Raw genomic sequence first — 27,809 nt, 5'->3', positions numbered from 1 at the left:
GCACTTGCACATGGCGATAATTCATGCTTCTTGAGTGTCTCTTGCCTGAAAGGGTTCCTAACACCCCCCCCCCCCCGCCCAGTCTTTTCCTTCTGAGACTGTTTTTCCGGCAAGAATCCATTCATTGGTAGTTTTTTCTAAATAGATCATTGCATTTTGGACTGGAAAGCAGTCGGCTGCAATACAGCTGGCATTATGTTTTAACAGAACAAAGCTCTATGTCTCTACAGAAGACCTTAGGTTGCAGAGCATTGAACGTTAATTCAAAACGATCGAGGAAAAAAACTGAAGTAAAATAAAAGCAAACATGAAACAATATTTATGTGTAGACCATGGAAACACATATCTGATGCCTGGTAGTTATTTTTCAGCTGAAATATAGTTCAGATCATATTTTAAAGAGCATAGAAGCATTTTTCTGAAAAATAAGGTTGGTCTTATTTTCTTTTCCTTATATTTCCTTTGCTGTCTAGGGAAGCCTCTTCTCAAGCTGTGTTCTACTGATGGAATAGTGACATGATAATTCTATAATTTACTTTGCATGTTGGGATATTTTGAGTTCCCTATGACAAATAAGTTTTCATCTGGGGTATTTTTAAGCAGGTTACTTACATTAACATTTAAACAGCTTATTAAAAGAATTAGACTAATGCAACATAATTGTATCAAAACTGTATCTTCCTGGCTGAATAATGTTTTAGGATTAGAAATGCAATAAACTAAAAGCCAAACCAAAATAGCTAGGGAAAAATTCCTTCCATTGAAATGAGCCAGTGACAGGTTTAACTGCATGGGTTTTCAAGGAATATTATTAACAAGGGTAACATTTTCTGAAGTGCCTAAATCTTATTTTCAAAAGTCACTTAGGATCCTAAGCCTCATTGAAAAGCATTCCGATTCAGGTGTTTACAGTTCGAAGTCATTTTGGAAAATAGGACTTAGGCTCCTAAATCCACTTAAGCATTTTTGAAAAATCTACCCCAAATCTTTTATAACCAAAGTCTTTTCCTACCCATTCATTGAATCCTGTAATTTGTATGTGACCCAGACTGATTTAGCTTTCATGTATTAGTCACATCAGGGCTACTCTGGAGGACTTGTTCGCTTTCATGAAGCGGGTTTCTGGAAAGGCTGTAGGTGGGGTGGGCTAGGAAGGGATACCCTTTTAAAAGTTGGTGCCATTTAATCCCCAGGCATTTATTCAGTACTTAAAAGCAGCTTACTGCACATTCCCAGAGGAGGGGCTGCAGGGATAGCTTAGCTTTTTAGGCAGCTGATGGGAGGAAATGGACCAGAGCCAGTAGCCACATTTTTCACCCCCCACATTTCCACCTCTAGCAAAGAGAACAGACGAGAGGATTTGATATCATATATGATAATCACATTGTAAGGAGAGTGGTCACTTTGGATAAGCTATTACCAGCAGGAGAGTGAGTTTGTGTGTGTGGTTTTTGGAGGAGGGGTGGGGGGTGAGAAAACCTGGATTTGTGCTGGAAATGGCCCACCTTGATTTTCATACACATTGTAAAGAGAGTGGTCACTTTGGATGGGCTATTACCAACAGGAGAGTGAGTTTGTGGGGGGGCGGAGGGTAAGAAAACCTGGATTTGTGCTGGAAATGGCTCAACTTGATTATCATACACATTGTAAGGAGAGTGATCACTTTAGATAAGCTATTACCAGCAGGAGAGTGGGATGGGAGGAGGTATTGTTTCATGGTCTCTGTGTATATAATGTCTTCTGCAGTTTCCACAGTACGCATCCGATGAAGTGAGCTGTAGCTCACGAAAGCTTATGCTCAAATAAATTCGTTAGTCTCTAAGGTGCCACAAGTACTCCTTTTCTTTTAGCACATTTTAAGGTGCCCTTGGATTTAAAAAGATTTCAGTTTTGTGCCTATGGATTCCAGTCCAAAACTCTGATGACTTTCTAACATGTTTTAAGATTGTCTATCAAACCTATTTTAGTTTAATTTATCCCACCTCATCTACCCTATCTGGCTCATCTAGGTTTTATACCAGGCTCCTCCTTGTAGTGTCTGAATGCTATTTTGGAGCTTGATCCCACACCCATGGAAGCCTGTGGAAAGACTCCCCCCCAATTTAATCGGGCCTTCGTGAACAATCAACGTAGTGACTGGATTTTAGCTATTTATTGTTCTTTTCCTGACACCAGTTACTTTTAAAGGCTCTTGAAGGACCCTCTGCTCTTAGATTTTTATTTTTCACCAAGAATTGATTTCACTGCTGTGGAACCAAAATTGTTCATAGATGTTAAGACCAGAAAGGGCTGTTGTGATCTCTTGCATAACACAGGTCAGAGAACCTCACCCAGTAACTTCTGCATCAAGCCCAGCACTTCTGTTTGAGTTAGAGAATATCTTTTAGAAATATTTTTTTCACTGCTTTGTTTTTAAGGCAGATGCTGGCCCCAGTTTTTAAAATGGGAATCCCTCATTTGCAAGCAAATGGATGCTTAGGAACCGGAAATAAGTTGCTGTCTTAAAGATTTGAGATTGGTCTCATTGAAATTAATAGGTGCTTATTTGTACGTGCAAATGAAGGGTTATCCTGGACTGTCAGAGACAGCCCATTTGGAAGGGGGGCTTAAGGTGTATTTGACTCTGTTCTGGCAGGTAAGATCCCTCTGTGAGTGCTCAGCATGGAAACTCGGACTCTGTTTCACCGCAGTGAGGAGGAGCAAAAGGAGGAGAGCCAACGCAGCTTGCAGATGACCTCTACCACAAGAAAGGCAAAGTTCAGGTCCAGGTGAGTCAAGGGGCTAGTGATGAGTCAAAGAGTTTATGATGAAGTGAGTCAGGTCCAAGTGAATCAGCCAGGCCTAGGCAAGTCAAGGGACTGGTGGTAAGTCAAGGGATTATCAATAAGTGAAATAAATAGAATGCCTTGTTCACTTATTCATACAACACACCCAGCTACGTCCTGTGCTGCCTAACCTGGACTGTGGTTTCAAATAAGCAACTGATTCTTTACTGCCTGTCCTAAAGAGCTGTGTGTGCCAATCTATGAACATTGCATCCCAACCCATCGGAGAGTGGTAGATGAAGTCAGTAAGTAGATGGAGTTCTATGGGAAGAATAGCTGATGTTAAGAGCAACCCTACAATAACAAGTCTGTCTGTTGGTCCCAGATCTCATAAGCCATCCCTATAATTATAAACCATTGCATATGTGGACACCAGCCCAAAAGGCAACTCTACAATAATAAACTAGTGTGTGCAGCCCAGCCCTCAGGAGTGGCTCTATAATATGAAATTAGTGTCTGCACAGCCTCACGCATGTGAGAGACACTACAATAATATGCCTGTGTGCCTACAATAAGGGGAAAGGCCGTAAAGGTCCAGATTTCTGTTTTAAATGTCCAAGGAGAAACTATAAGAAGAATAATTGCAAATACCTTTGTTGATCTTTCTTTTAGGGGCTACTGAAATAGATCTTCAGTGTTCAAATTATAGCTCAATATACTCACTCTAAAGCATGGTCCTTCACTCTCTTGTGCTTTGAGTTTGGTGGAATGGGTGCCCAGATTCCCAAAGGTATTACAGTACCCAGCTCCCACTGAAATGAATGGGAGCTAGGGGCCTAAATGCCTATGAGTAGCTGGGCCTGGGGCCCTTTCTCTTTTCATTCACTGCTGTAAATCCAGCCCAGATTAGTCATGGCTGAAAGTGATTTCCATAAGATGGCTATGGTTGGATGGTCTAATGGGCCAAGCAAAGTAGACTGAGGTAACATTTCCAAAAGTGACTTAGGTGCCTAGGAGCCTAATTCTCATTGACTTCCAATGAGGCTTCTAAGACCCAGATCCTCAAAGGTATTTAGGAGCCTAAGTCACTTTTTAAAATGGGACTTAGGTTCCTAAGTCAGGCACTTTTGGAAATGTGACCCTTGCTGCTGGACATGTACAGGTCCAGGGATCATTTTCTTTATGAGTCTATTCAACATGATCTGAATTATTTTTCTGTATCTGCCACCTGAAGTGAGGAAGAAGAGACTTTCACCGTTTCAGAATTATCCATAGCAGCTGCCCTCGCCTTGACCTCAGAAGTATCATGGTAGGTCTGACATGAATATTGCTACTGTGGTTGTATAGAGTGGGCTAGATTTAGATCACATGTACCTAGAAGATGCACAGATTCACAATAATTCTTAATTTGAACCAATAATAGACCTTGTAATGTTACTACCATAGATTTACCCGGGCAAGGCAATTTGTGGATATGGTATAGTGTCTTGTAGTTAGAGCCCGGGAGCCAATGCTGTTTGGTTCTATCCCCAGCTCTGTAAGTGACTGCATGACCTCAGACAATTTCACTTCACTTCTCCCTGCCTCTGTTTCCCATCCCAAAACTGATGATAACAATCCTCCTCTATCTCCCAGGGGAGATGTGAGGTCTAATTAATCAATGCATGCATGCATGCAAAAGCATTTGGAGATCCTTGTTGGGAGGTGCAGAGTGCTATGAGATGGACCCATAGGATCAAGAGACACATTGTACAGCTTTCATAATGCCTGGGTGAATTTTTAAGAGACCTGCGGCCCATTCCTTCTCTCAGTGAGATTAATGGCAAAACTCTCAGTGACTTCCACCGGGTGCAGGACCTAGCCTCAGGTTCCTAAATTCTTGGTGTATTCATGTTTCTCTATACACCCCATTCATTTTTCCATCCTGGCAAGTAAAAGTAAGTTTGAGAAAGGATCTTTATCTCCAAAGTTCTCATTGGAAAGGAAGCACTATGGGACAAATCCTAGCAACATACCAGAAAGTCAGAAAAGCAAGGGCTGCAGGATAGAGCCAGAGCAGCTGCTTGGGCTACTTGACTCAAGACCAGAAGCCAGAAACTCCTGGCTTCTAATTCGACTTGTTTTCTATGTAGCCATGGGGAAGTTACTCAGCTGTTCTGTGCCTCAGCTTCCCCATTCTACAATAGGGTTAACAGTTACTAGCCACCCAAGAGGTGGTGAGGGTTAATCCGTGGATGTTTGCAAAGGGTTCTGAAGATGTGAAGCTTCAGTATATTCGCTGCCAGATCCAGCCAGTGGAAGGGAATCCATGTCATTAGTAGGCAAAGTACCATACAATAGGCAAGCTCAAAGCACCCCCAGGGCACAGCTAGTTGAAAAACACAATTTCTGTCCCGTGCTGCAGCCCAAATTGAGACAAACGGTCAAAATTTCAGATTTTTTCACAAAACGAAATATTCTGATATGTTTTGTTGCTATAGGGTAAAAATGTTTGGTTTGGACTTTACCATTTCTGCTCAGACAATATGTCACAATATGAATAGTCCAAACAATAACATCTAAGTTAAATGTTTCAGCCTTCTCAAAACAAAATGTTTCAATAATTGTCCGCTGAAAATTCAACACCGTCAGGATGTGCCCATGAAACCTTTTGATTTCATTGAATCAGCATTTTCCGAAGGAAATCTGTTCTGTCGGAACATTTTGGACCCACTTTGCTCCAGGTCGGGGTGCTTGTCACTTGCTGTCTTCAAGCACAAAACACTCATTGCTAATGGAAATCTGTTGCTGCAGGTGGCAGAATAAATACGTACTGGATTTGAGGCTAGCTGTGCCCTTATTCCTGAGCCCACTCTGCAGTGCAGTTAGCAGCCGCTCCTAGAGCTGGCTGCTCCAGGCCAGGACTTAGAGGAGAGTAGGCAGCATAGTCTTAGTTAGTCTGGGAGCCAGAGAGAACCACAGCTCCAGAGACCGCAATAGGGAATTTCTATGGGACACTACACACGACTCTTAACCCTCATCCTCCTAGTGCCACGGTGTATAACAACCCATCATGCCAGCACTGTCTGGCTTCTAGTGTTTAAGATAGCAATATCCCATCCATGCCCACTGCTGAGTGGGTACCAGAGTGTCCTTCCTTATAGACCTGCATAGATTTAGCCCGGCGTGTGTGCAATGAAAACTCACAAAGGACTTCACCAGTTGTGGCTGTTTTATTAACATTGGCTGTTGCAGGGAATTCAAGCTGAGGAGAGAAGCTACCATCATAGAGCTGGAGAAGCGGGGTCAGAAGAGAGTCCGGTTTGGGAATGAAATGGAAAAGCTGGAGAAGGCGGTCATTAGGAACTGCAGGCTCCTGCGCGTGAAGGCTGATCGGAAGGCCTTTCGCAAGAAGGTCAGAGTCGCAAAGGGATTGCAAGAATATCCAGAGTTATAACAATTAATGCTAGCAAGCATTATGTGGAAGGGATATTAAACCTCTTGCTTCAGGGTTTAAGTTGATCTCTAGCTACTGGAGATCAGGCTGAGACCTAGCTTATGTCCACACTACAGCATTTGCAGCAGTGCAGCTGCCATGTTTCTGGTGAAGACGCTCTAAGCCGACAGGAGAGAGCTCTCCTGTCGGCTTAATAACTCCTCCCTCCATGAGAGGCAGTAGCTAAATTAGTGGGAAAAGTTCTCCCTCTGACATAGCACTGTCTACACCAGCACTTAGGTCGATATAACTACATCGCTCAGAGGTGGAGATTATTCATACCCCTGTGTGATGTAAGTTATACCGAAGTAATTTGTAGCGTAGACATAACCCGAATGTAGAGGCAGATTACCAACATCTGTCGCGAAGGGGTTCCTACACCTTCCTGTGAAGCAGCCAGGGCTGGCCACTGTCCGAGACAGGACACTGGGCTAGATGGACCATGGGTCTGATCCAGGCTGGTAACCTCATGGTCCTAAGAGGGGGAATTTCTGGCTATTTTCTTACAAGTGATGAGTGTTTCAAAATCTACCCCAGAAACTACCTACTTTTCATTCCACCCAGGTTAAAATACTATAAAGCTGGCTGAGGCCAGCACCATTCATACAGCCACCACATCCATACCAGGCACTCCAGCAAAGCAATCACTGTGTGGGTAATGGAGTGAAAAACATAGCCCTGTCTTTCCTTGCCATTTCCACCAGTGACACTGTCTTTGGAGTTAACAGATCCCCACAGTTCTCTAACATTAAGGGGCTAAGTAGCTGCCCAAAAAGCAAGCTTTGAGGTTTCTCTCCACCTGCTGTCACTCCAGTAGAGCCAGGGTAAGATCCTCAGCTGGTGTAACTTAGTGACAGCCCTTTGAAATGAACAGAGTAACGCTGAGCTACTCCAGCTGAGGATTGGGCCCTTATTTCTTTACAGTCACTAAATCCAGCAAGGAGAAAAGCTTTCAGAAGTTGCATGCCCCTTCAAGAAAGTGTCTCTTCTGGGACAGTTTGTTCTCAGCTTGTTAACAGAAGGCCACCAGTGTTGGGGTTGGAAACTTTCACCCTCGTGAAGCTATGAAAGTGGTGTGCAGCTCTGTTTTGACAACCACTCCAATCAACTTCAGAGCCAAGATCTCTGCTGGGTGGGAGCAGCCTGCCGTTTTGCAATGGGAGAAGGCTGTTGCCATTTACACGTGCCTCTTCTTCAAAAGAACCTGCATCGTTAGAACATAATCCTGTTGTCCTTGTCCATTCAATCCTTGCCCTAGGCTCTAGAGAAGGCCCAGCGGGAGAAGGAGTACATCGAGCTGCTTTCAAGCCGGCCCCCCTTGATCTGGATCCCACTCAGAGTTCATGCAGTCTGGGAGAGAATGGGGGTGAAGCTTACATGTATCATTCTGGCTTCCCCTCCACCGCAGGTCACCTGGTGCGTGAGTTGGGGGCGATGACTGGAGCTGACCTTGTGGATACAAAGCATGTATGCACTTTGAGGGGCAAACAGGAGCGGAGCAGCTGTGTCTTGTTAGAAAGCTCTAAAAGGGTGGGGGGAAGGGGAACACGGTGTTCGGAAAATACAGAAAACACTTTCCCTTCTGGGTCAGTGCTTCAAATACCCTCCCCGATTGGCTGGGAGTTGTTACTGTCTGGTGACGCTCTGTGAAATGGGCGGCTCCCACAGAACAAGGTGTCCAGGTCTGAAAACATCTGCACAGTCAGTAGAAACTGCTCTCTGATAGGCAGTCTCAGCAGAGAAGCGCAGGATCCAATGGGCCCCGGAGAGAGAGAACGGTTGTGGTTTTTGTCCCACAGAGCTGTCTGAGGCAGGGCTGATTCACATATCAATGACATGAGGCATGGAGAACTTGCCCTGCTGCTGTATCGATTCTGTGCATAAGCAGAAGACCAAACCCGCCAGGGCTATCAAACTCGCTGCTCCCTCCAGCTCCAGATTCACTCAACAAATGACAGGGGGGGAAATATATTGACAATTCAGTGGAGGTTTTATTTGATCCTAATGGCCTCTCTGGGTAAACTAGACTCCAGAAAGACCCACCGGCAGACACCACTCCCTCAGCTCCCATTGGCCACGGAGATGCCGGCAGCTTCCCGGGAGTCACACAGAGCCAGGTAGGGAGCCTACCTGCGCTGCCAACCGGACTTTTGACAGCCCGTCAGCAGTGCTGACTGGAGCCGCCAGGGTCCCTTTTTGACCGGGTGTTCCGGTCAAAAACTGGACACCTGGCAACCCTAGTCCCACCCCAGGGAGAGAATTCTCCTGGGCTATAAGCGAGACTAACCAATGTTTGGTTTCAGCCGTGTTAGTCTGTAAGCAAAAAGAAAAGGAGTACTTGTGGTACCTTAGAGACTAACCAATTTATTTGAGCATAAGCTTTCGTGAGCTACAGCTCACTTCATTGGATGCATACTGTGGAAAATACAGAAGATGTTTTTATACACACAAACCATGAAAAAATGGGTGTTTATCACTACAAAAGGTTTTCTCTCCCCCCACCCCATTCTCCTGTTGGTAATAGCTTATCTAAAGTGATCACTCTCCTTACAATGTGTATGATAATCAAGATGGGCCATTTCCAGCACAAATCCAGGGTTTAACAAGAACGTCTGAGGAACGGGGGTAGGGGAGGGAGGGGGGTGTGGTAGGAAAAAACAAGGGGAAATAGGTTACCTTGCATAATGACTTAGCCACTCCCAGTCTTTATTCAAGCCTAAGTTAATTGTATCCAATTTGCAAATGAATTCCAATTCAACAGTCTCTCGCTGGAGTCTGGTTTTGAAGTTTTTCTGTTGTAATATCGCAACTTTCATGTCTGTAATCGCGTGACCAGAGAGATTGAAGTGTTCTCCGACTGGTTTATGGATCACTTTAGATAAGCTATTACCAACAGGAGAGTGGGTTGGGGGGGGGGGGGGAAACCTGGATTTGTGCTGGAAATGGCCCACCTTGATTATCATACACATTGTAAGGAGAGTGATCACTTTAGATAAGCTATTACCAGCACGAGAGTAGGGTGGGGGGAGAGAAAACCTTTTGTAGTGATAAACACCCATTTTTTCATGGTTTGTGTGTATAAAAACATCTTCTGTATTTTCCACAGTATGCATCCGATGAAGTGAGCTGTAGCTTACGAAAGCTTATGCTCAAATAAATTGGGTAGTCTCTAAGGTGCCACAAGTACTCCTTTTCTTTTAACCAATGTTTCACATTCTCAAAGTAAAGGCAGAAGAGCCAGTCCTCTCTTATTTATCGATGCCAAACTGATGTAAGGGGCCTTAGTGTAAGTAAGCATCAGGCCCGTATGGGTCCAGATTCTGCACTGCTAAAGCAAATGGGAGCTTTGCCATTTGGCTCCAATGGATGTCAGCTCAGGCCTGTTGCCTACACCCATTGTGGCCTTTCTGACACAGCTCTTATCAGAGACCACAATCCTGGAAATGAAGTCTCAGCAGTTGATGAATGCTTGATATTGAACTCTCACCAGTGTATAACCCAGCACCTCTGACTGTGTTGTCAGCAGTGTGGATAGAACCCAGGACTTATGGACCTAAAAGCGTGAGCCTCTAGTCTACTGCCTGAGCTATAAGAATCTCAGCATGGTTCATCCATTACAGGGAGACAGGGCTACACTCAGCAAGCGAGGCTTACATATGTAATTCCAGGGACTTCAGTGAAATTACTCCTGATAAATGCCAGTGTAAATGATATCAGGCTCAGGACACAGGCATGTGCATGTGCAGGGGCAGTTGCCTATGTATCTCTGTATGCGTTCTGAGTTTGGAGGTGCCTGGGTATGAGGAGGTATGTATGAGCACTGGAGAGGAGCAGGAAAACCTGTTACCCCAGACTCTGGTGTCTGCAAATAGGCAGTTGTGGAATGCTCATTTGTTTCAAAAGGGCCTGATTCTGATCCTCCTTCCCACCTGGTTATACCCTTTTCTGATTTCCATGTGGAAGCTCTCACCAGAAAACGAAAGAACATTTCCTTCTCCCTCCTCTGGAATAGAAGGAAAGGTCTCGCCCTTTCTCCCATGCTGCTGCTGCACCACCTACACCTGTTCAAACACAGCGTGTTACAGAGAAGTTCTGAGCCGAGCTAGGGAAGACTCTGAGGCCCTTTATAGTTGTGTACTAGAACGTATTACATAATAACAAGACTACTCCCTAAAGCTTTCGATTTGGCCTCAGACCAGAAGTAAATGAGCCCCCAGCACAAACAGATTTTGATACTTAGAGGAAGCCCTCCTGCAGTCTCTTAAAATAATTTATGATATCTCTCTCTAACAAGTTTGACAGTGGTCAGGCTAAGTCCCAAAAGTCTAGGTTCTTTGGCAGAGATTAAACCAGCCCAAAACCTCAGAGACCAACACCCTCAAACTCTGGGGAGTACTGAATCTGGATCCAAAACTCTGTGGCTCATGCCCATTAGCAAATATCTTATCTCGGTGGGACAAATTAGTTGTTGATTTAGCCCAGATATATACAGTCCACGTAGCATTTCAGTGTGATGGTGGCAGAAAATCAGCTGTTCCAGAGTAAGCAATGATAAGAGGTATGTTTCTTCCAAGCAGGGGTGTTGTTGCTGTATAGACGGGATGCTTCTGTTGACTCTGATCAGGGATTATTTATTTATTTACCCATCTGTAGAAAAGGATGACACAAAATATTTCAAGAAACTCCTAGTATGTTCCAGTTTAGGAGCTGTTGTTTCTAATCTTCCTTCTGGTCTGGACGTCATCCTTGCTTTTATTTTGACCTGGGGGGGAGGTTTGCTAGAGGGGAGAGAACAGGAGACTTCTACAAATAGGCTGCTACTCAAAGGAGGAGATGGCCTTTTTAGTTTACATTATAGTCTTCCCATAAACTGTAGTAAACCCTTGTATCCAATGCAGAGTGTAGGACTGAGCACTCCAGAGATGCCTAAATGAGGCAATGTTATTTTATTATTTATTTGTATTGTAGTAGCACTTAGGAACCCCAATCATGGACCAGGGTCCCACTGTGCTGGGCACCGTACAAGCACAGAACAAGTCCCTGCCCCAAAGAGCTTACAATCCACGTCTAGAGCTATTCGAGTTACACAAATAAGCAAACTAAACAAGAAGAATTGTACATTGGTGGAACTGACTCAATTCCTCTAGCCCGTTACAAGCTTCAGGGAGGTTTATGAACAGGCTTTACATTTGCTCTTAAAGACGGTTCCATACAAACTTTTTCAGAATGTGACCTCTTTGATTCACTCCCTCCAGAGTTATCTCAGCTGTCAGAGCAGTGTCACCTATGTACCAATACCGAACTTAGCTTTGGAGAGTGGCCATTGTGCTAAAGCCCCCCCATCTCCAGCTTGTGCTCATGAATCTTAGTCATTGGCCAGCATCTTAGAGCCGACGAGACTATTTCTCCAATGCACTAGACAGGTGCAGACACACTGGACATTCGCCATCAGGGCTGGACTAACAGTCAGGATACCGTACGTGCCTTGGGATTAAACGGCCCTGGCCCCTAAAATTTGAGAAATATGAAGTGACTCTTTTCTGTTTACTGAGCTTTGCTTAGTTACAAACTCACAGGATGGAAAATGTTGTTGAGATCTCTTGGGATTGTCTGCAGAAGTTACTGTTAACAACAGCCGGGCAGAAACAACAAGGAGGCCAAGAATAACATTTCACACATTGTGCACCAAGGTCCTTGCTCAGTTTGACAGTCAAATTGATTGTCCTCAAATGAAAATGCCTGAAATAGTCAAACATTAATTTCAATGACTTTACTAGGGGAAAATCTCCTCTACTGTCAAAGTTTCAGATGGGCTTTGGGGGCAGATTAACTTCCCTACTCTGGTCCCTTTGCACCTTTCCAGCAGTGCAAAGGGAGCCAGATGTCTGCAGTAGTCAGAACCAAAAAAGCCAGCTCCTATACCTCCCTTCCTGCAACCGCCAGAGCGAGGGCGGGGGGAAACAAATGAGGTAGGAAGCAGCGAGCAGGTGGAGTGGTTGGAGAGTGATGCACTCTGGCAATCTCCAGCTTTTTTGGTCCTTAGGCAACCATAGCCAGGTGGAACAAGGTAAAGCAGCCCTGAGACTGCTCTAACTTGTGCTGGGGCAGAGAATCAGAGAGCTGTGACCAGCTGTCCACTCCCCTGTTCTGCTGTGTCCCATGGAATATATGTGGCTGATGGTGTTACTTTGAAAACAAGCTGTTAAATATACCCATTAATTTTCATCTAAACTAGATCATCCCTCTTGAACAGTGTGTCATTTTATATTCAACTAGGTATAAAAATGGAGTCCGTATTGATCCCCGACTGGCTCCAGCAGGGAAATACAGGATCCAGAACAAGTTTGGCATGCTCACATTAGACATCAATAGGTAATGTACAGACCTTCTGCTTAGCTCCTTCTTCATTAGCAGCAAGGCCTGGTCTGCTGAGATTCCCAGGCCAGTTCTGTAGAACAAAGAGGGCTGGAGGAGGACTGGAAATGCATCTGGAGTCTGATTCTCCACTGCCTTGCTCCAGGGCTCTAGGAACTTACCTGGACCAAATCTCTGCCCATTGTGAGGTTGACCCAACACTTCTAATAGCTCATTGGGCTTTAAATATTATTTTATTTTGTTTGAACCTGTATAAATGGAGGTAGATGCAAAATCTCTATGATCTATTGCAGATCCTCATTACTCTACTTTGTTTCCTACAGTACATTAGGGATACCTCATCATTTTGGCATTAAGTGTACTCAGGGCACTGTACAAATCTGGATGGACTGATACCTTTCTACAGAAACAAAAAGGCTGCAAGATATATGTGTAATATATATAAGGCCAGGTCTTCAGTGGAATTAATGTGATGCATAGGCCCTTATTCTGAGAATCTCACCTTATGTACATAATTCCTTGTATATCAAAAGAACAATATATTGAGCAGGATGACCTCCTGAGGTCCCTTCCAACCCTGATATTCTATAATTCTATTATTTGACTTCTAAGTGTCAATAATGCCCGACTCCTGCATTCCAAAAAAGACTTGGCAAAAAACAAGACTTCTCTTTTAACTTTTGGTCTTAAAGACCAACCCCTATTGACATGCACTGCTCAGAGTTAACCCTCGAGCGGAAGCATCAAAGACTGAAACTTAAAAGGAAAAACAAACCATTTCTTACAGATGCTCCTTGGAAGACTCTGCTGAATACAGTGTCGAAGTTAAAAATCCATATGGTGAGGCCTATTCATTTGCTACGGTGCTTGTCCAGAGTAAGTTTCCTTTTAAACATTTTTTATGGATTCTTCTATTTGTTTTCGTTAAAAGAAATTACTGTATTAACCACATACACATGAACAAGGGGATGCAGTGGGTTGTCTAGCTAAGCCTTCGAGATGCGGGGAGAGGTAGGAGGGAAGAACAATTGGATTTAAAAAATATATTTAAAAAGCATCAATCAATATGTTTTCCATGGTAAACTGTCCATAAAACAATTTCTGTTGTCATTACAGAGACAAATAGCCAACCCATCAGAAAGGTTGTTGGTAAATTAACTACAAACCTCAGAAAGAAAATCCATATCAGATTAACTTTTCTTATGCACAAAATTTTAGGCCCTGAGCCGCAAAGATATTTAGGTCTCCTACCTTCCAGTGAAATCAAAATACCTTTGAGGATCTGAGCCTTAGTTCGTACTCATTTGACTTGCCACTAACCTATCCCTCCCTAGTCTAAGTCGTAACATGTGCAAAGCAGAGTTGCTAGCAGCTTATTTCCATACACACTTTTTCTTTATTATAACACTCTACCTACAGATTGTTTTTCTTCATGGTTTTATTTCCTCTCTTATTTAAAGCAGGGAGTGAGATCACTTTGGTTAGAGGCATGGAAGTTTGTCTAGTGGAGTTTCATGCAAATGGTCAGGGTCAGCTTGTGTGGTCTAACAGCAATAGCCCTTCTTTGAAAGAGCTCTTCTCCTGGTGTTTGCTGTTGTCAGGAGTTGAGTTAAAAAGATTTTAACTAGAGTGTGTTCTGTTTAAACAAACAGAAATCAAAATGGCTGGACTCATGTTACAATGAGACCCAGTATTTATAACCCAGGGATCTAGCTTAGCCTATGTCTGACTGTCACCATTCTTTCCCCTTCTGCCTCTGCAGTAGCCTTTGGGTGGAAGCCTGAAGTTCCTGGCTGTTCTGAGTCAGGGTCCCATTCTCATCCCCCAGTCCTTTAGACTGCTGTCAGTCTGGGCCATAGGGACTTCTTGTTGGCAGGATCCAGGCAAGGGCCACTGCCACGATTCTCTGGGTGCCCTTGTTTAATTTCTGAAATGCTGTTTTGTAGCAGCTTAGTGCAATACCCTGGAGACCACAACAGAGAATCAGTGCTTCCTACATCAGCAGTCGCTATGGAACTGGCTTCCCAGTCAGGCCACTGGACTCAGGCCAAATCTCTCCCTCACACCCTTTCTGTCAGAGCCTGTCAGGCCCTCTCCCTCAGGGCCTGCCCAGATACACCTCAAAGATGGCTACTCTGCCTCAGTCCCTTGTGGCCCCTCTAGACTCAGCTAAAATCTTTCAGACCCTTTCTGGACACAGCCCAGAATTTAGCCCTGAAGTGGACTAACACCACTGCAGTGAAGGTGTGCTGTGTCTGGCTGCTGATCCCTTCTGCAGTGATACTACCACGCCCTGCAGTTCAAAGTACAGCAGGTCTGTGGAGGATCTAGTTGTTTTTTCTGAATGTCAGTTTGAGAGCACTGTTTTTCCCAGATCTCTCTCCAGGCAGAGCTTCACAGAACACACAGTTCTCGTTGCCGAGTGTAACCCAACAGAAGAGCATTCAGGGCTCTCCTCTCCCTGTATCTGTTGTCATCCCAAGATAAGCTGCATGGACCCTTTTTATGAATTCCTTTATAGCAAGACAAATATACAGCAAGATTCTGCCCAAGCTAAAGCCAGATGCATGGGGAAACAACTGGAAATAAAGTGCTGGTACTTACAAAGGGAAATTATGCCACGCTCTAGGGAATATGCAATGGCATCTCATGGGGTCATTGTTTAGACCTTGACATTTCTAATCTATATATAAAACAATGCTGTCATAAAAACCTGGACTGGAATAGACCTACAGAACTATAGACAGCTAAACATGCTCAGTGAGACTGACATGGGCAATAGAATAACAGAGATGGGAACCGATACCATTCTGGAATAGGAGGTGAACCGACTGCTTCAAAGGTCTTATTGGTATGAGAGAGATGAGCTTCTGTGGCAATGTGAGATGCAAAAGCCAGCTTGGTCGATTACTCAGAAAGCTGGGTCTTATAAAAGTATATATGATTCAAAAAATTCTCTACTCCATCCTCGGCCATGTTATCACCATTCCTTTTCTTTGCATGTTGTGCACTGATAAAATCTGGATCTCCTTTGTAGACTCAGCTTTCACAAGAACAGAATGTGCCCAAAGAATTTTAAGGGTCATGTTTTGTTTATGCTATCTTTAAAATCTGTTGTTAAATAGTGCCCTACGTGAGTCAGAATCAGCACGCACGCACATACACACATGCACATACACACTCCAGTTGCAGACAGATATTCACTTATAATTAGAACCGGGCAAAATGTTATGCACAAAGCTTTTTGTGGGGGTGGGGGAGCAAAAAAAGCAGATTTGGCAACACCAAAATGTTTTGCAAATTTGTGTCAATTTCACCAAATTGATTTGGTGATAAAACCCCCTAAAATAATCCAAACATTTCCATATTTTGGTGCAAAAGTACTTTCTGTTTCACAATTTCCTTTGCTTTTTTTATTCAAACCATCAAAAACATTTTTAAAGTGCTTGGAACTGAAATGAAACATTTTGTTCAACTTGAAATTAATCTTTTTTTCGACTTTCTGATTTGCAGAAAAATTGGATAAATGTTTTCGGTTTGACCCAAAACCATTTTTTTTTTGAATTAACAAATTTTTCAGTTTGCTGGTATTCACCCAACTCTACTTATAATAACAATGGCAGCCCTTAGTTTGCATGGCGGACCAGCCTGGATAATTCTTATCCTAATGCAGGAAGTATGTAAAAAGCTCGGGGGTGTACAACTATTCCATACTATTGGGTTCTTATAGCAGGCTCATCACTGTAGTAACTAAGCCCCTTCCATTAAGCAATGTGGCTACCATCTGTCACATGTTGTTTGTTCTCTCATCTGCCCCCCGGGGGTGCAAATCAAAAGCACACATAACAGCATGATTTTCTGCCAAGAACTCTTGTACATTGCACCATCCAAACAGAGCAAAGGTGAACTCCCGAAAGCTAAGCAATGGAACCACATGGGCTTCAGTGTGCAAAGTCTATTGGATGGTGGCATTTATTTGCAGCTAAGAAAGCAATAAAGAACAATTTATTGGGCAGTCCAGGCAGGAAACGTGTGAGTGAAAGTTTGGCTGTCATGGTGAAGGAATTCCACACTGCAGTATTTATATGACTTATTGTGTTAGCCTGGTTTTCAGAGGTAGTGAGAGTAGCCACAGATCCAATTGACTTTAGTGTCTCTGTGCCTTGGAAAATCAGGCCATATATCTCTAAGAATCAGGAGCTTAAAACTATGAATAGATCCTGGGAAAAGACAGCAGAAACAAGATCCTTCCATGAGCGATTGGATACATTCCAACTGGCTTGATTTACTGCCCTGAATTGGCAATAAATTCCGCAAGGGGCATGAAACTGACTTGGTGCTGATAGATGAAGTGGCATGAAAACAAGCAGCACACAGCACTGGAAAATACACTTTCCACTGCTTCCAAAGGAGAGAAGCAGAAGTAGGGTGGTCTGAATAACATGCACGAGAAAGGTCACAGAGTACCCGCCCTCGTTCTCTCTCCCAATCACTCTTTTCAAACCCTGCTTGTGAGGAAAAAAAAAAAACAGGTGTGACAACAGAACAAGGCAAATGATTCTTGTTATGTTCACAGCATACAAACAGAAAAATTAGATAAAAACATAAAATGCTCTGTCTAAAAGGTTGCAATTTAAACATGACTTTATTTCTTAAAATCCAGAATACTAACACGCAAGAACCAAAAACAAGCATAGAGAAAGCAGGCTGCTCCAGAGATTGAGGCACAACTCACTGCACCTTCCTCTAGGCTGGTTCTTTGCAGACTGACTGCTGAAAAACCCAGATTGCACACTTCCTACAGAGCCCCTGAAACCCATGAGAATTAAAGTGATAGCTTATAACTGTAACACGATTTTCAATACACCACAATTCTATCACTCTTTCCATTCCACTAGTATCTCAAGAGGATGTTAAACAACAGTCAGAAAATGTGAAGAAGGTTCAGAGAAGAGCCATGAGAAAAATTAAAGGACTAGAAAACCTGCCTTGTAGTGATAGATTGAAGGAGCGCAATCTATTTAATTTAACAAAGAGAAGGTTCGGGGTGACTTGATCATAGTCTAAAAGTACTTACATGGGGAACAAATATTTAATAATGGGGTCTTCGGTCTAGCAGAGAAAGATATAGCACAATCCAATGGCTGGAAGCTGAAGCTAGACAAATTCAGATTGGAAATAAGGTGTAAACTTTTAACAGTGAGGGTAACTAACTATTGGAACAATTTACCAAGGGTTGGGGGATGTTTTTCTAAAAGATCTGTGCTAGGAATTATTTTGGAGGAGTTCTGTGGCCCATGTTATACAGGAGGTCAGACTAGCTGATCACAAGGGTCCCTTCTGGCCTTGGAATCTATGAATCTATTATAGAAAACCTCCTTGGAGGAGACAGCTGTCCTAGCACCACTTAGTACCAGATCAAATTCTCCTTTATGAAGTCTCTGGTCGGAGCAGAACTCTATGCTATTGGCACTTCCAAATATTGCTTCTTACATTTGCTGTTGGCAGGCCTGCGTTGTTCCTTCTCCCCTGACCCTGCCTGATGCCGTCCTGGTAACATGCCCCTTCCTTTTGCTATTTGTGTTTAACAGTCTGAAAACAGAATCCAAAGCAAAGCCATAGGGCTTGGCCTGGAAGTTCTCCATGTCCCACTAAGAAGGCCATTGGCAGTCGTTCTCTTGGCCCCTGCATTGCCTGACATACCTTTGATGTCTTAGGCGGTCCCAAGCCCAAACGGCTCTCTAGGTTAGTGGGGCTGCCCTGCCTATCAATGATATTTTGGGGTTCTTTGTTATCCTTGATGAACCCAGCATGTCCCTTTAATGTTCTCCATGACTCCCCTCTTTAGTCATTGCCACCCATTCACCATCTTCTGCCTATGACTGTATAATGCTATCACATGGCTTCATTCATTTAGGACCATCCTTTCTACCTGGCCAGCAGGTATGCCCTTAAAGCAATGCTTTCCCTTCCCCACTCCTCATGCCACGCTCAAAGCGTGCCACCTTCATGATTCATTGTGGCCCAGGACAGATGGAAACAACAAGTGAGAGGCTACTTCTGAATGTGGGATTTCCCCATAGCAGTGCAAAGTTTTGTCTGCCTTCCCTTTCATCACAGCAACAGAAAATCACTTCTGGAAAAGATATCAGAATGTCCCGGTCTGAGATTCCTGATTTCCATCCATTTTAATTGCCATGTACTGGCTACTGAGAAAGAATTAATGTGATCAATTCTTATATGCATTTATTTAGGATGAGAGGTTTAAGAAACACAATCATTTTCATCTTGTTTTGGAATTCTTCAGTTCCTTCAGCTGCGGGATTACGTTGCATTAAGCTCAAAGCCACTAGACTTTGTTCTGTGATCCCAGCAGTTTGCAAGGTTTGGCTAGGATTGTTGTTTTCATGGGAGAGACCTCCAAGAAACACGTAGGTGCCGCAATAAGCGCTGCTGGTGATTCAGTGTATGACACTTTTCCCTCTGAGCCAGTAGTGAGCCCATGTCTTGGAATATTCTGTACTTCTGGACATGCTGTCTTTGGGATGAGTCACAAACCTGAGGTCCAGGCATATGTGGTCACTAAAGATCCCATATCGTTTTCTGTAGTGGTACGGCAGCTTAACCTCGGTGTCCAGGCCATATTCCAGCTTCAGTAACTAATATGTTCTGCTGTCCTAAATCTCCCCAGCACTTTCAACAGAATATTCTTCTTCCCTTCCATTCCTGTGTTGTTGCATAGTGTTGCCATGTGGTGTTGAGTAGATGCCAGGCTCTGCCCCAGGGGTGGCTGCATTTCACTTATGGGTGAAGTGATCCTTATCAGTTTGTTAAGCTAGTAAAAGGCTCTGCATTGGAAAGTGTTCCTGCTTGAAGAAGTCACCACCCAGGTGTGTTTTGAAGGCTAATATTTAATGTTTGTAGTGGACCATATTTCGAAGAAGTGATACAATACATAAGAGTTAAGTATCATTGCATATTATTAAGAGGAAGATAAATATTGAAACATAAATTTGTTAAATGTGTTTATTCCTCCCATCCCCTCCCCCTTCTTTTGCAGAATATTATGGGAAAGAGTCAGGATTCGATTCAGAAATATACAAAAGTGAGTAAATTATTGTTGCTGAGTTTTTATGTATGGGCCGAGGCCCCCGGCACAGATTCAGACAAGGTGTCCCTCTTCCCAGTAGCCTGATGTTTATGAAAAGCACTACACATACCTATGGCACTAGATGAATGACCACAATAATGACACGAACCGAGGAGCCTCTTGTTTTTATCGTGACTAGGGCTGTAATTTGGGCTTGGAAACTTTTAGTAAATTTCACAGCAGAGGTGTGGGGAAAAACCGATAAGACTCTGGTGTCCTAAGCCTCTGTTTGTCAGAAGTTGGGAATGGGCAACAAGGGATGGATCACTTGATGATGACCTGTTCTGTTCATTCCCTCTGAAGCACCTGGCATTGGCCGCCGTCGGAAGACAGGATACGGGGCTAGATGGACCTTTGATCTGATTTAGTATGGCCATTCTTATGTTCTGAAAGCAGGGTGGGAATTACAGAATGAGGAGTCCCGCACTCACCCCAAAACAGCAGCTCCTGTTCCACAGAGCTGGGGCCAGCTCCCCGTGCTGGGCTTTGAGACCGGCACATGGGGTCGCAGCGCCACTCAGGTTTGGTTCATCCACCTCTCAGGAGACAGAGGGGCAGAAGGACCAAATCTGAGTGGCGCTGCAACCCTGAGCGCTAGGTTACAACACCACTCAGTTTGACTCAAATTCACGATTTCTGTGACCATCGTGACCTCCGTGACAAAACTGTAGCCTTAATCATGGCTGCATGGTTTTGCTCTTGTTTCATAGGATCACTCATTGGCCAGGAGGCAGATTTTGCCTTTTCACTGAAGCCCCTATTCTCCAGAGAGAAGGAACCTTTTACCCTTTCCTGCTTCTTTTCTTCTGATCTACTTCAACACCAACGAGATATCACCTGGTTCAGAGACGGTGTGTATTCATATCCACATAGCTTTCTTTGGTACGACTGCTTTCCCCCTATAAGCTCTGGTCTAGTGCTTGCAGAAGAGAACTGGATGCCAGGATTCCTGGGTTCTGTTCCCAGTTCTGCCCCAGTTCTGGCATGTCCCTTAACTTGAGCCTCCATTTCTTCATCTGTAAAACAAGGATAAGAATACAGACCTGCTTCGTGGGGTGACATGAGCCTTAATTAATTCATGTTTATAAAGAGTTGTTAGGAACCTTGATTCTACACAGTGGAAGTGCAAAATGTTGCTATTATATTCCTGTAAAGCCAGAGGAGACACTGGCGAATGAAGTAAAAGGTAGGCCTCCCAGACAGCCCGTAGGAGGGTAGGTTACAAACAGAGAGGCAAAATCAAGGACACTGGTCTTTGCCAGGATGCGAATTGCCTCTGTGCCTTTAAACTGTGGGAGGCTGCACCTATTCCAGGAGCAACACAGTAAGACTGCCTTTGTTTTACAAGTAGGCCTGCTAGAATCAGCTGTGCAAGCAGCAGACTGCGCTGTGTTCTAGAGATGGGCCTGGATCACAGAGTTTAGATCCATATCTGAACTCTCCCAAAGCTTGGGTGTACATTTGTGCACGGATTCTAAGCCTGGCTCTGCCACTGGCCTGTTGGGTGACCTTGGGCAAGTCATTTCCCTGCTCTGTGCCTCAGTTTCCCTATATGTAAAATGAGGGTACCAAGCTCCTTTGTATGACAGTGTGTGATCTGCTCATGAAAAGTGCTAGCTACTGTTACTATGTGTCATGGCTCCTTGTGGCCCTCAGGACAAATGCCTGCTATTTACTGAGAGTGAATGGACTTACTCCTCTGGCTCAGGGTCCTCCGCACTGAGTAGAAGTTAGTCCCAAACCTCCCGCATTGGTGTACAGCAAGAGCAAAGGATAACAAATAGAAGGATGTGGCCAGAGTGTGACTGCGTCTCAGAAGGCAGGGGTTTGAGCTTGTTCCTCATCTGGCTAATGAGCTTAGCCTGTAATGCCTCAGATCTACTACTAGGCAGAAGTAACTTGGGCTCAGCAACTCAAAGGTATTCATGCACTTAACTCCCATTGAAATCAAATCTCTTTAAGGATCTGGGCCTTGCTAGCTGTGCAGCAGTGTTGTGTTAGCATAGGCCCAGGGTCCCCTGCAGTGCCCGTCCTGCTAGCATTTTACACTCTGTGCAAGTGCTACATGCCCCTCTGAACAGGGCATCATTCAGGTGGAGTTCCACTGAGTTTTCATTTCCCTGCAGGCGAGTTTCTGAAGGATTCCGATCGCCAGCAAATAAAGTGTCTGGATCGCGAGGCTTCTTTGACCGTGTTGTGTGCTTACAAAGAAGACGAGGGATTCTACACTATCCGTGTCCCTACACTGGACGGGTACAATGAGCAGAGTGCTTACGTGTTTGTTAGAGGTACCTAGAGATTTCTATCCTGTTTAAAGCAAAAGGCCTTTTCCGATCCATTGGGGTGGGAAAATTCACAGCCTCATTCACAATGAAAGGCCTTCCCACATTGCCCCCAACTTGAACCCAGGGGTGATAATTTCAAAAGTGCCTGCATCCCGTTTTCAGTAGTGACTTAGGCACTTGGGATTTTAGGCACAAATCCCGTTGACTTCCCATCGTGTTTCCTCTGTAGCAGTCTGCACTGAACTGAGCATTAAATGGCTGCCTGCCTCTGTGGACAGCAGAATCCTTAGTGCCAAACACAGAAAACAAAGGCCTACCTGTTTACCACACACAACATCCTTCCCCCTGTAATTATCAGATGTGGCCTAGGCAGTACTGGAGGTAGAGAATAGATTTCATTTGCTTTTGGGGTGGGGTTGGGGGGCAAATCCTGCCCCCTTCTCCACAGCAATGTGGGGTACAAGAAACATCAGAACCAAAGTAGCATAGGACTTGGGGAGCTGTTGCAGGGGGTCTGCATACCATGGAGCTCAGCTCTGCAGCTCCCCTATGCAGTGGGATTTGGGGGCAGGGTTGGGGTGGGTAAGGGGAAAGCAGGGATGGCACCAATACTATGTAAACACTCTTGCCAGTGATCCCCACAAGGGATGCAGAAGCATCATGATATGGCGACATTACCCCATTGGGCGAATTCCTTCCCTCAGAGAAGTGCTCTGTGCCACACGTCTCAGATTTGATGTGGGGAACCCAGTTTAGCCCTTAATGGCCAAACAGAGAATTGACGGTGGGCTTTCAGTTACAAGAGTTACTGAACAGCCATTTACTCAGATTTACAAGACAAGGTCAGGGTTGCTGGACAGTTGTCCAGTTCTAATTGCAGGACCTGTTTGCTTTATCAGCATGACAAATGTTTTTCACTCTGATCAGATGCTGGATTATTTTTTTTATACCCTGAGTAGGTCAGTTCTTGTTCTTCTCAAGATCTTAAAAAAAAATTGACCTTGTTATTAATCTTAAAAGAAATTACTCTTAATATGAATTATTCAGAATTGAATTTGCTAATATTTTCCATTCCTTGTACATTTATTAGGGTCACAGTATAATATAGGAAGTTCCTCCATTGTTGTATTCTGGAGTTATGTCTTCCTTTTATAGCTCAATGCATTTATCTACAGTTTTAAAATGTGGATTTTTTCCTCACCATGCAGATCAGACAGTTTGTTTTCCCTACACGCTCAGAGACAACAATGAAACAAGAAAGAGTATAGATAAGATTGTAAACTCTTTGGGGCAGGAACCATCTTTTTGTTCTGAGTTTGTACAGCACTAGCACCATGGGGCCCTAAATGCTACTGCAATACAAATGAATAAGAAGAGGAGGAAAGAACAGGATGAATATCTCCACGAGAGAGAGCTCAGAGTGTGTGTGTCTCCTCTGTTGCACTCTGCAGCAAGCTGAACACAAAATGACAACCTCTCTCTGTAGACAACAGAGTGTTTGGAGACTGAAAGATTCAGAACACAAGCAGGAAAGAACAGCTTAACAGAATTGCTCTATATTCCTTTAGATGCTACGGCAGCAACAGCCGGTGCACCTGGATCCCCCCTCAATGTGAAATGCCATGATGTAAATAAAGATTGCCTGCTCCTTTCCTGGGTAGCACCCAGCGATAGTGGAGGAAGTCCAATCTTCGGTTATTTTATTGAAAGGTCTGTATGCTTATGTTATTGTAGTAAAGTGGTCATGATAGGGTTACTGGGGATACCCAGAATATTATGGGATGGCACCCTGCTCCACTCCTCAATTCCTGTTTAATCAATGAGAATTTTCTCCTCCCACCCCAATTATGTTGTGATGCAGTTAAATAAAGCAGCAAATACCCAGCCTGCAGTCCTGTGAGTAAACATATGTTTGTTGCACTGAGCAGTCTCTTTACCAAAGTTATAGCCTGCAAAAGGCCCACTGCCACATTGGGGGAACACCATGGAGGTACTGCATGGTCTTGCTTCATTGCAGGTGCGAGGCAGGCACAGACGAGTGGATGCCATATAATGAAATGCCCGTGAAGACCTGCAGGTGCCCTGTTTTGTGCCTCACAGAGGGAAAGACATACCAGTTCCGGGTAAAGGCTGTCAACCATTCAGGCATCAGTAACCCTTCCAAGGCCAGCGACCCAGTCACAATGAAAGACCCCAATGAGGAAAAAAGAGTGATAAGTACGTATCAGAAACAGGATATTATTCCCCTATGTGCTCTGTGAGGCTGCGGCGCTAACTTGGGATGACTTATCCCAAGTGCCCTATTCTCATAAACATCACTGCAGCCCCTATGCTGCAAACATGCCTCAGCCCTGCTGGAATCACGAGCTGAAGTCATTGGTCCAGACTGACCTAAAACACCATTTTCACTTTGTGAACAGCACTGGGTAGGCAAAGACTGTGAGTAGATCCTCGGCAGACGTAAATCATCAGAGCTCCAGGGAAGCCAATGAAACCAGGATGACTGACACCACCTGAGTGTCTGTCTCTATCATTCCATGTGTTACTCTCTTACCCAAACAGTGCTCAAGCTCTGCTCACAAACCCCTGACTGTCTGGAGTGCTTGCAATGGGAAGACAAAAGTGGCAATGGGTAAACTGAATCTGGGCCTAAAATGTGTCTAACTCAAAATGATTGTTTTTGTATTTTTAATGTCAAGGAAGTTCCTATAATTTTTTAATTAGTTTTCAGTTTGTCACACTTCTCTTGGTACAAACTGTTACAGAAAGGGAGAAGGCCAAACTACCCCAGCTTATGGGCTTTGTGTGCATATAGGGAAACTCAGGATTCTTGTCTCTGTCTTTTCACTAAACTTGTGGCTTTTTCTCCTTGTGAATAATATTGATTTTTTTTTAAATCACTAGCCATCCCTTATGATGATGGAAAGGAGATTACAATTTCCAAAGATGAACTGGAAGGTAATTTCAAACTTAAACTTAACCCTCCTTTTAATGCTTGTTATTGTACAATGATGCCAAAATAATACTTCATAGGACTCTGGGAGGAAATATGCACAGGAAAATGTTTTCTTACACTCCAAGACAACGGAAGCATTCCAAAATACAAGGCCAGTTTATAATGGAGCCATTAGATACTGTTAGACTTGTGATTGTGTCAAGCCTAGAGACTTCAGTCTAAGAAGTAGTGTAGAGTTTTTATTAAAAGCAAAGGATTATGGGATAAAATTTTCAGAAGTGCCCAAGTTCCATTTTTAAAAGTGACAAAGGCCCAGATTTTTACTGGTATTTAGGCGTTGTTCTTCACTGTGTTGCAATGCCTAACTGAGTGTTAACCATGGTGTTAGGCACCCAGATGCTTTTGTAAATCCCACTAGGCACCAAAATACCTTTAAAAATCGGGCCGTAAGTCTCATTTTCAAAAGTGACTTAGGCACTTAGGAACCTAAGTCTCATTGAAACTCAATAGGACTTAGGATCCTAACTCACTTTTGAAAATGGAATGTAGGGACTTTTGAAAATTTTACTTGTGGAGACAACCCATTGTGAGGTTGCTGAGGGTTAGAATTCAGCCCAGACACAGCCATCTGGAACTCTGTGTTACCAGTTCAACTCCTGAGAGGAAGTTGTATCTAGAGCTTGAGGAACATGGCCATAGGATTAAGAAGGACCACAAGGTTCTGGTAATGTGCACCGCAAAATCCTCTAGTGTTTTGAAACTGGGTGTAATGGAAAGGGACACTGGCAAAGTAATGTACTCAAAGGTGGACACTGCAGGCAGTGCAGTGGGCCCTTTGTACCTCCAGAGCAAGTGAGAGTATGATGACAGCTACATCCCTTTATTTAAACAAGAAGATGAAAGCAAAGAATGAAATAATTTATCATTAAAAATTATCAGAACATTGACAACCAAATGAACACATATATAGCCCCAATGCATGCAAAGAGTTAAAGGCCTCTCCTTTACACCAAAGGAGCTTACCTGATACTGAAAAAGCATAAATATCCCTGTTTAATAGGAGACTCCTTTCCTAGTATGTTATCACTGAACCGGTATCAAATTCTTGCTTCCCACAGGCAAGATTAAAATTCCTTTGCCACCCACCAATGTTCACGCGAGTGAGATCAGAGAAGATTACGTGGCCCTCTCCTGGGATGAACCAGATCCCAGAGGCAAGGAGCCACTGAGTTATTATGTGGAAAAGGTAAGGAAATAATCTATGGAAGGGTGAATATTACCACTCTGGACACTGGCAGTGGAATACATCCCCTTTTACCTCTAGGTTACAGCTCCAAGTCCAGCACAGGTCAGTAGTGACAGAATGCTTTTACCAGCTGATGGCTTGTCAGTGGCGGGCTGTGTACAATGAGTGGGTGACTTGAAGACAGGCTTTGCACATCACAAAGGCACTAACACAACTGGTGCCCTTGAGGGTAGCCTCAGCAGAGAGGCAATGAGGTATGGATGCTGAGTTACGCTCTCTCTCCTAAGCATGGCCAGTCCCGATCTGGAACGAGACACATGGAGAGGGCAGTGTGTGGGGAAACTGCCAGTGCTGTGCACATTGTGTGGGTAACTGAAGGCCTACTGCCTCCGAAATGGCTCTGTCAGCCTTTCACTAGTACTAAATTTAAAAGAGCGTAAATCCAGATCCTGATGCCTGGCCCCTGATGATAAGCCAACAAGCAGGCAGGGAGGAAGGAATCTTCCTTCCATAGGCCACATGCAGGAAACTACTCCCCCTATATGGATGGAATAACCTCCACGGGGCCTTACCCAGCCATCAGCAGTAGAGAGGATGGGAGGAACTGCACAGTACCAAACATTCTGGCTTCCCACCGTCCCTCCCCTGCTCCATTCATATCTTACCCCCACGTGTCCATTCCCCATCTGCACAGTAGCACTGCACCACCTCTGCTGCAAAGAGGCCCTTTGTGGCCGACAAGGAAGGGGCTAGATTAGCCCCCAAGAAATATTTAGTTCAGGTAAAGAAGATCTTTATTTCTCAAAAACAGTACACAGTTATGTTGTAGGACCAGGGGAGTAACTGCTCCAGACAGTTTTCATCACTCTGGATTGTAAATTGCCATATTTTCCTTTCCAGTCCATTGCAGGCAGCAACAGCTGGCAAAATGTCAATCTGGAGATGGCGGTGAATTCCCCAAGATTTGCACTCTTTGATCTTGTGAAGGGAAAATCATACTGTTTCCGAGTGCGATCTGCTAACAAATACGGAGTAAGCGAGCCATCCTTGCCCAGTGAGCCCATTACTGCTGGAACAACATTAGGTAACAATATAAAAAGCATGACACTAATAACATGGAAAAGGTGATATGTTATAACACTAGCATTGGCTTCTTTTCTCTTTCCTTTGTGCACTGCGGTACATCATTACAGCTCTCACTTGGACTTCAGGAAGTCTCTCAAAGCCTTAAATCCATATTTAATTACATTGCAGTTGCTCAGCACACAGCGTAAATCTAACCAACCAATGAGGCTGGAATTAAAGTTATTAAAAAAAGGAAACAGATCAAGTCCCTATATTCCATTCCAAGCATACTTCTGGGACTCGCTCAAATGTCTCCTGTGTCGTACATGCTCTAAGACAGATGTAGCACATAGCAGCACAAGAAGGAAGGCCACAGCCCTATTCTACAACGGTGGGTGACGGAGTCAGTCTCTGGGGACTCCAGGATGAGCAGCAGCAGGACATGGGATGTTTGGTTGGGGGCGATAATTGTGTAATATTTGGGCTGAGATG

The 27,809-nt window shown here is 44.1% G+C and overlaps 1 protein-coding gene and 1 long non-coding RNA gene across 2 annotated transcripts in view; one reads left to right on the top strand and one right to left on the bottom strand.

Moving 5' to 3' along the window:
- LOC125624574 (uncharacterized) overlaps positions 1-27,809 on the bottom strand; it is a 76,831-nt gene that overhangs the window by 3,764 nt on the left and 45,258 nt on the right. The gene's annotated exons all lie outside the window — the stretch shown is intronic.
- Positions 2,642-27,809, top strand: part of MYOM3 (myomesin 3) — a 57,134-nt gene continuing 31,966 nt past the window's right edge. The window contains exons 1-14 of the mRNA XM_048825483.2: positions 2,642-2,768; positions 4,000-4,074; positions 6,000-6,159; positions 7,499-7,656; positions 12,517-12,612; positions 13,403-13,491; positions 19,676-19,720; positions 20,476-20,616; positions 21,892-22,053; positions 23,619-23,760; positions 24,068-24,267; positions 24,955-25,008; positions 26,125-26,252; positions 27,153-27,336. Coding sequence (XP_048681440.2) covers positions 2,662-2,768; positions 4,000-4,074; positions 6,000-6,159; positions 7,499-7,656; positions 12,517-12,612; positions 13,403-13,491; positions 19,676-19,720; positions 20,476-20,616; positions 21,892-22,053; positions 23,619-23,760; positions 24,068-24,267; positions 24,955-25,008; positions 26,125-26,252; positions 27,153-27,336 — 1,741 coding nt within the window. The 5' untranslated portion in view covers positions 2,642-2,661. The remainder of the gene's footprint in view (positions 2,769-3,999; positions 4,075-5,999; positions 6,160-7,498; positions 7,657-12,516; positions 12,613-13,402; positions 13,492-19,675; positions 19,721-20,475; positions 20,617-21,891; positions 22,054-23,618; positions 23,761-24,067; positions 24,268-24,954; positions 25,009-26,124; positions 26,253-27,152; positions 27,337-27,809) is intronic.

The sequence above is a fragment of the Caretta caretta genome, chromosome 19 (assembly GCF_965140235.1).
Source record: "Caretta caretta isolate rCarCar2 chromosome 19, rCarCar1.hap1, whole genome shotgun sequence".
NCBI lineage: Eukaryota > Metazoa > Chordata > Testudines > Cheloniidae > Caretta > Caretta caretta.
The sequence above is the reverse complement of the archived record's forward strand: the minus strand, read 5'-3'. Positions and strand labels throughout refer to the sequence as shown.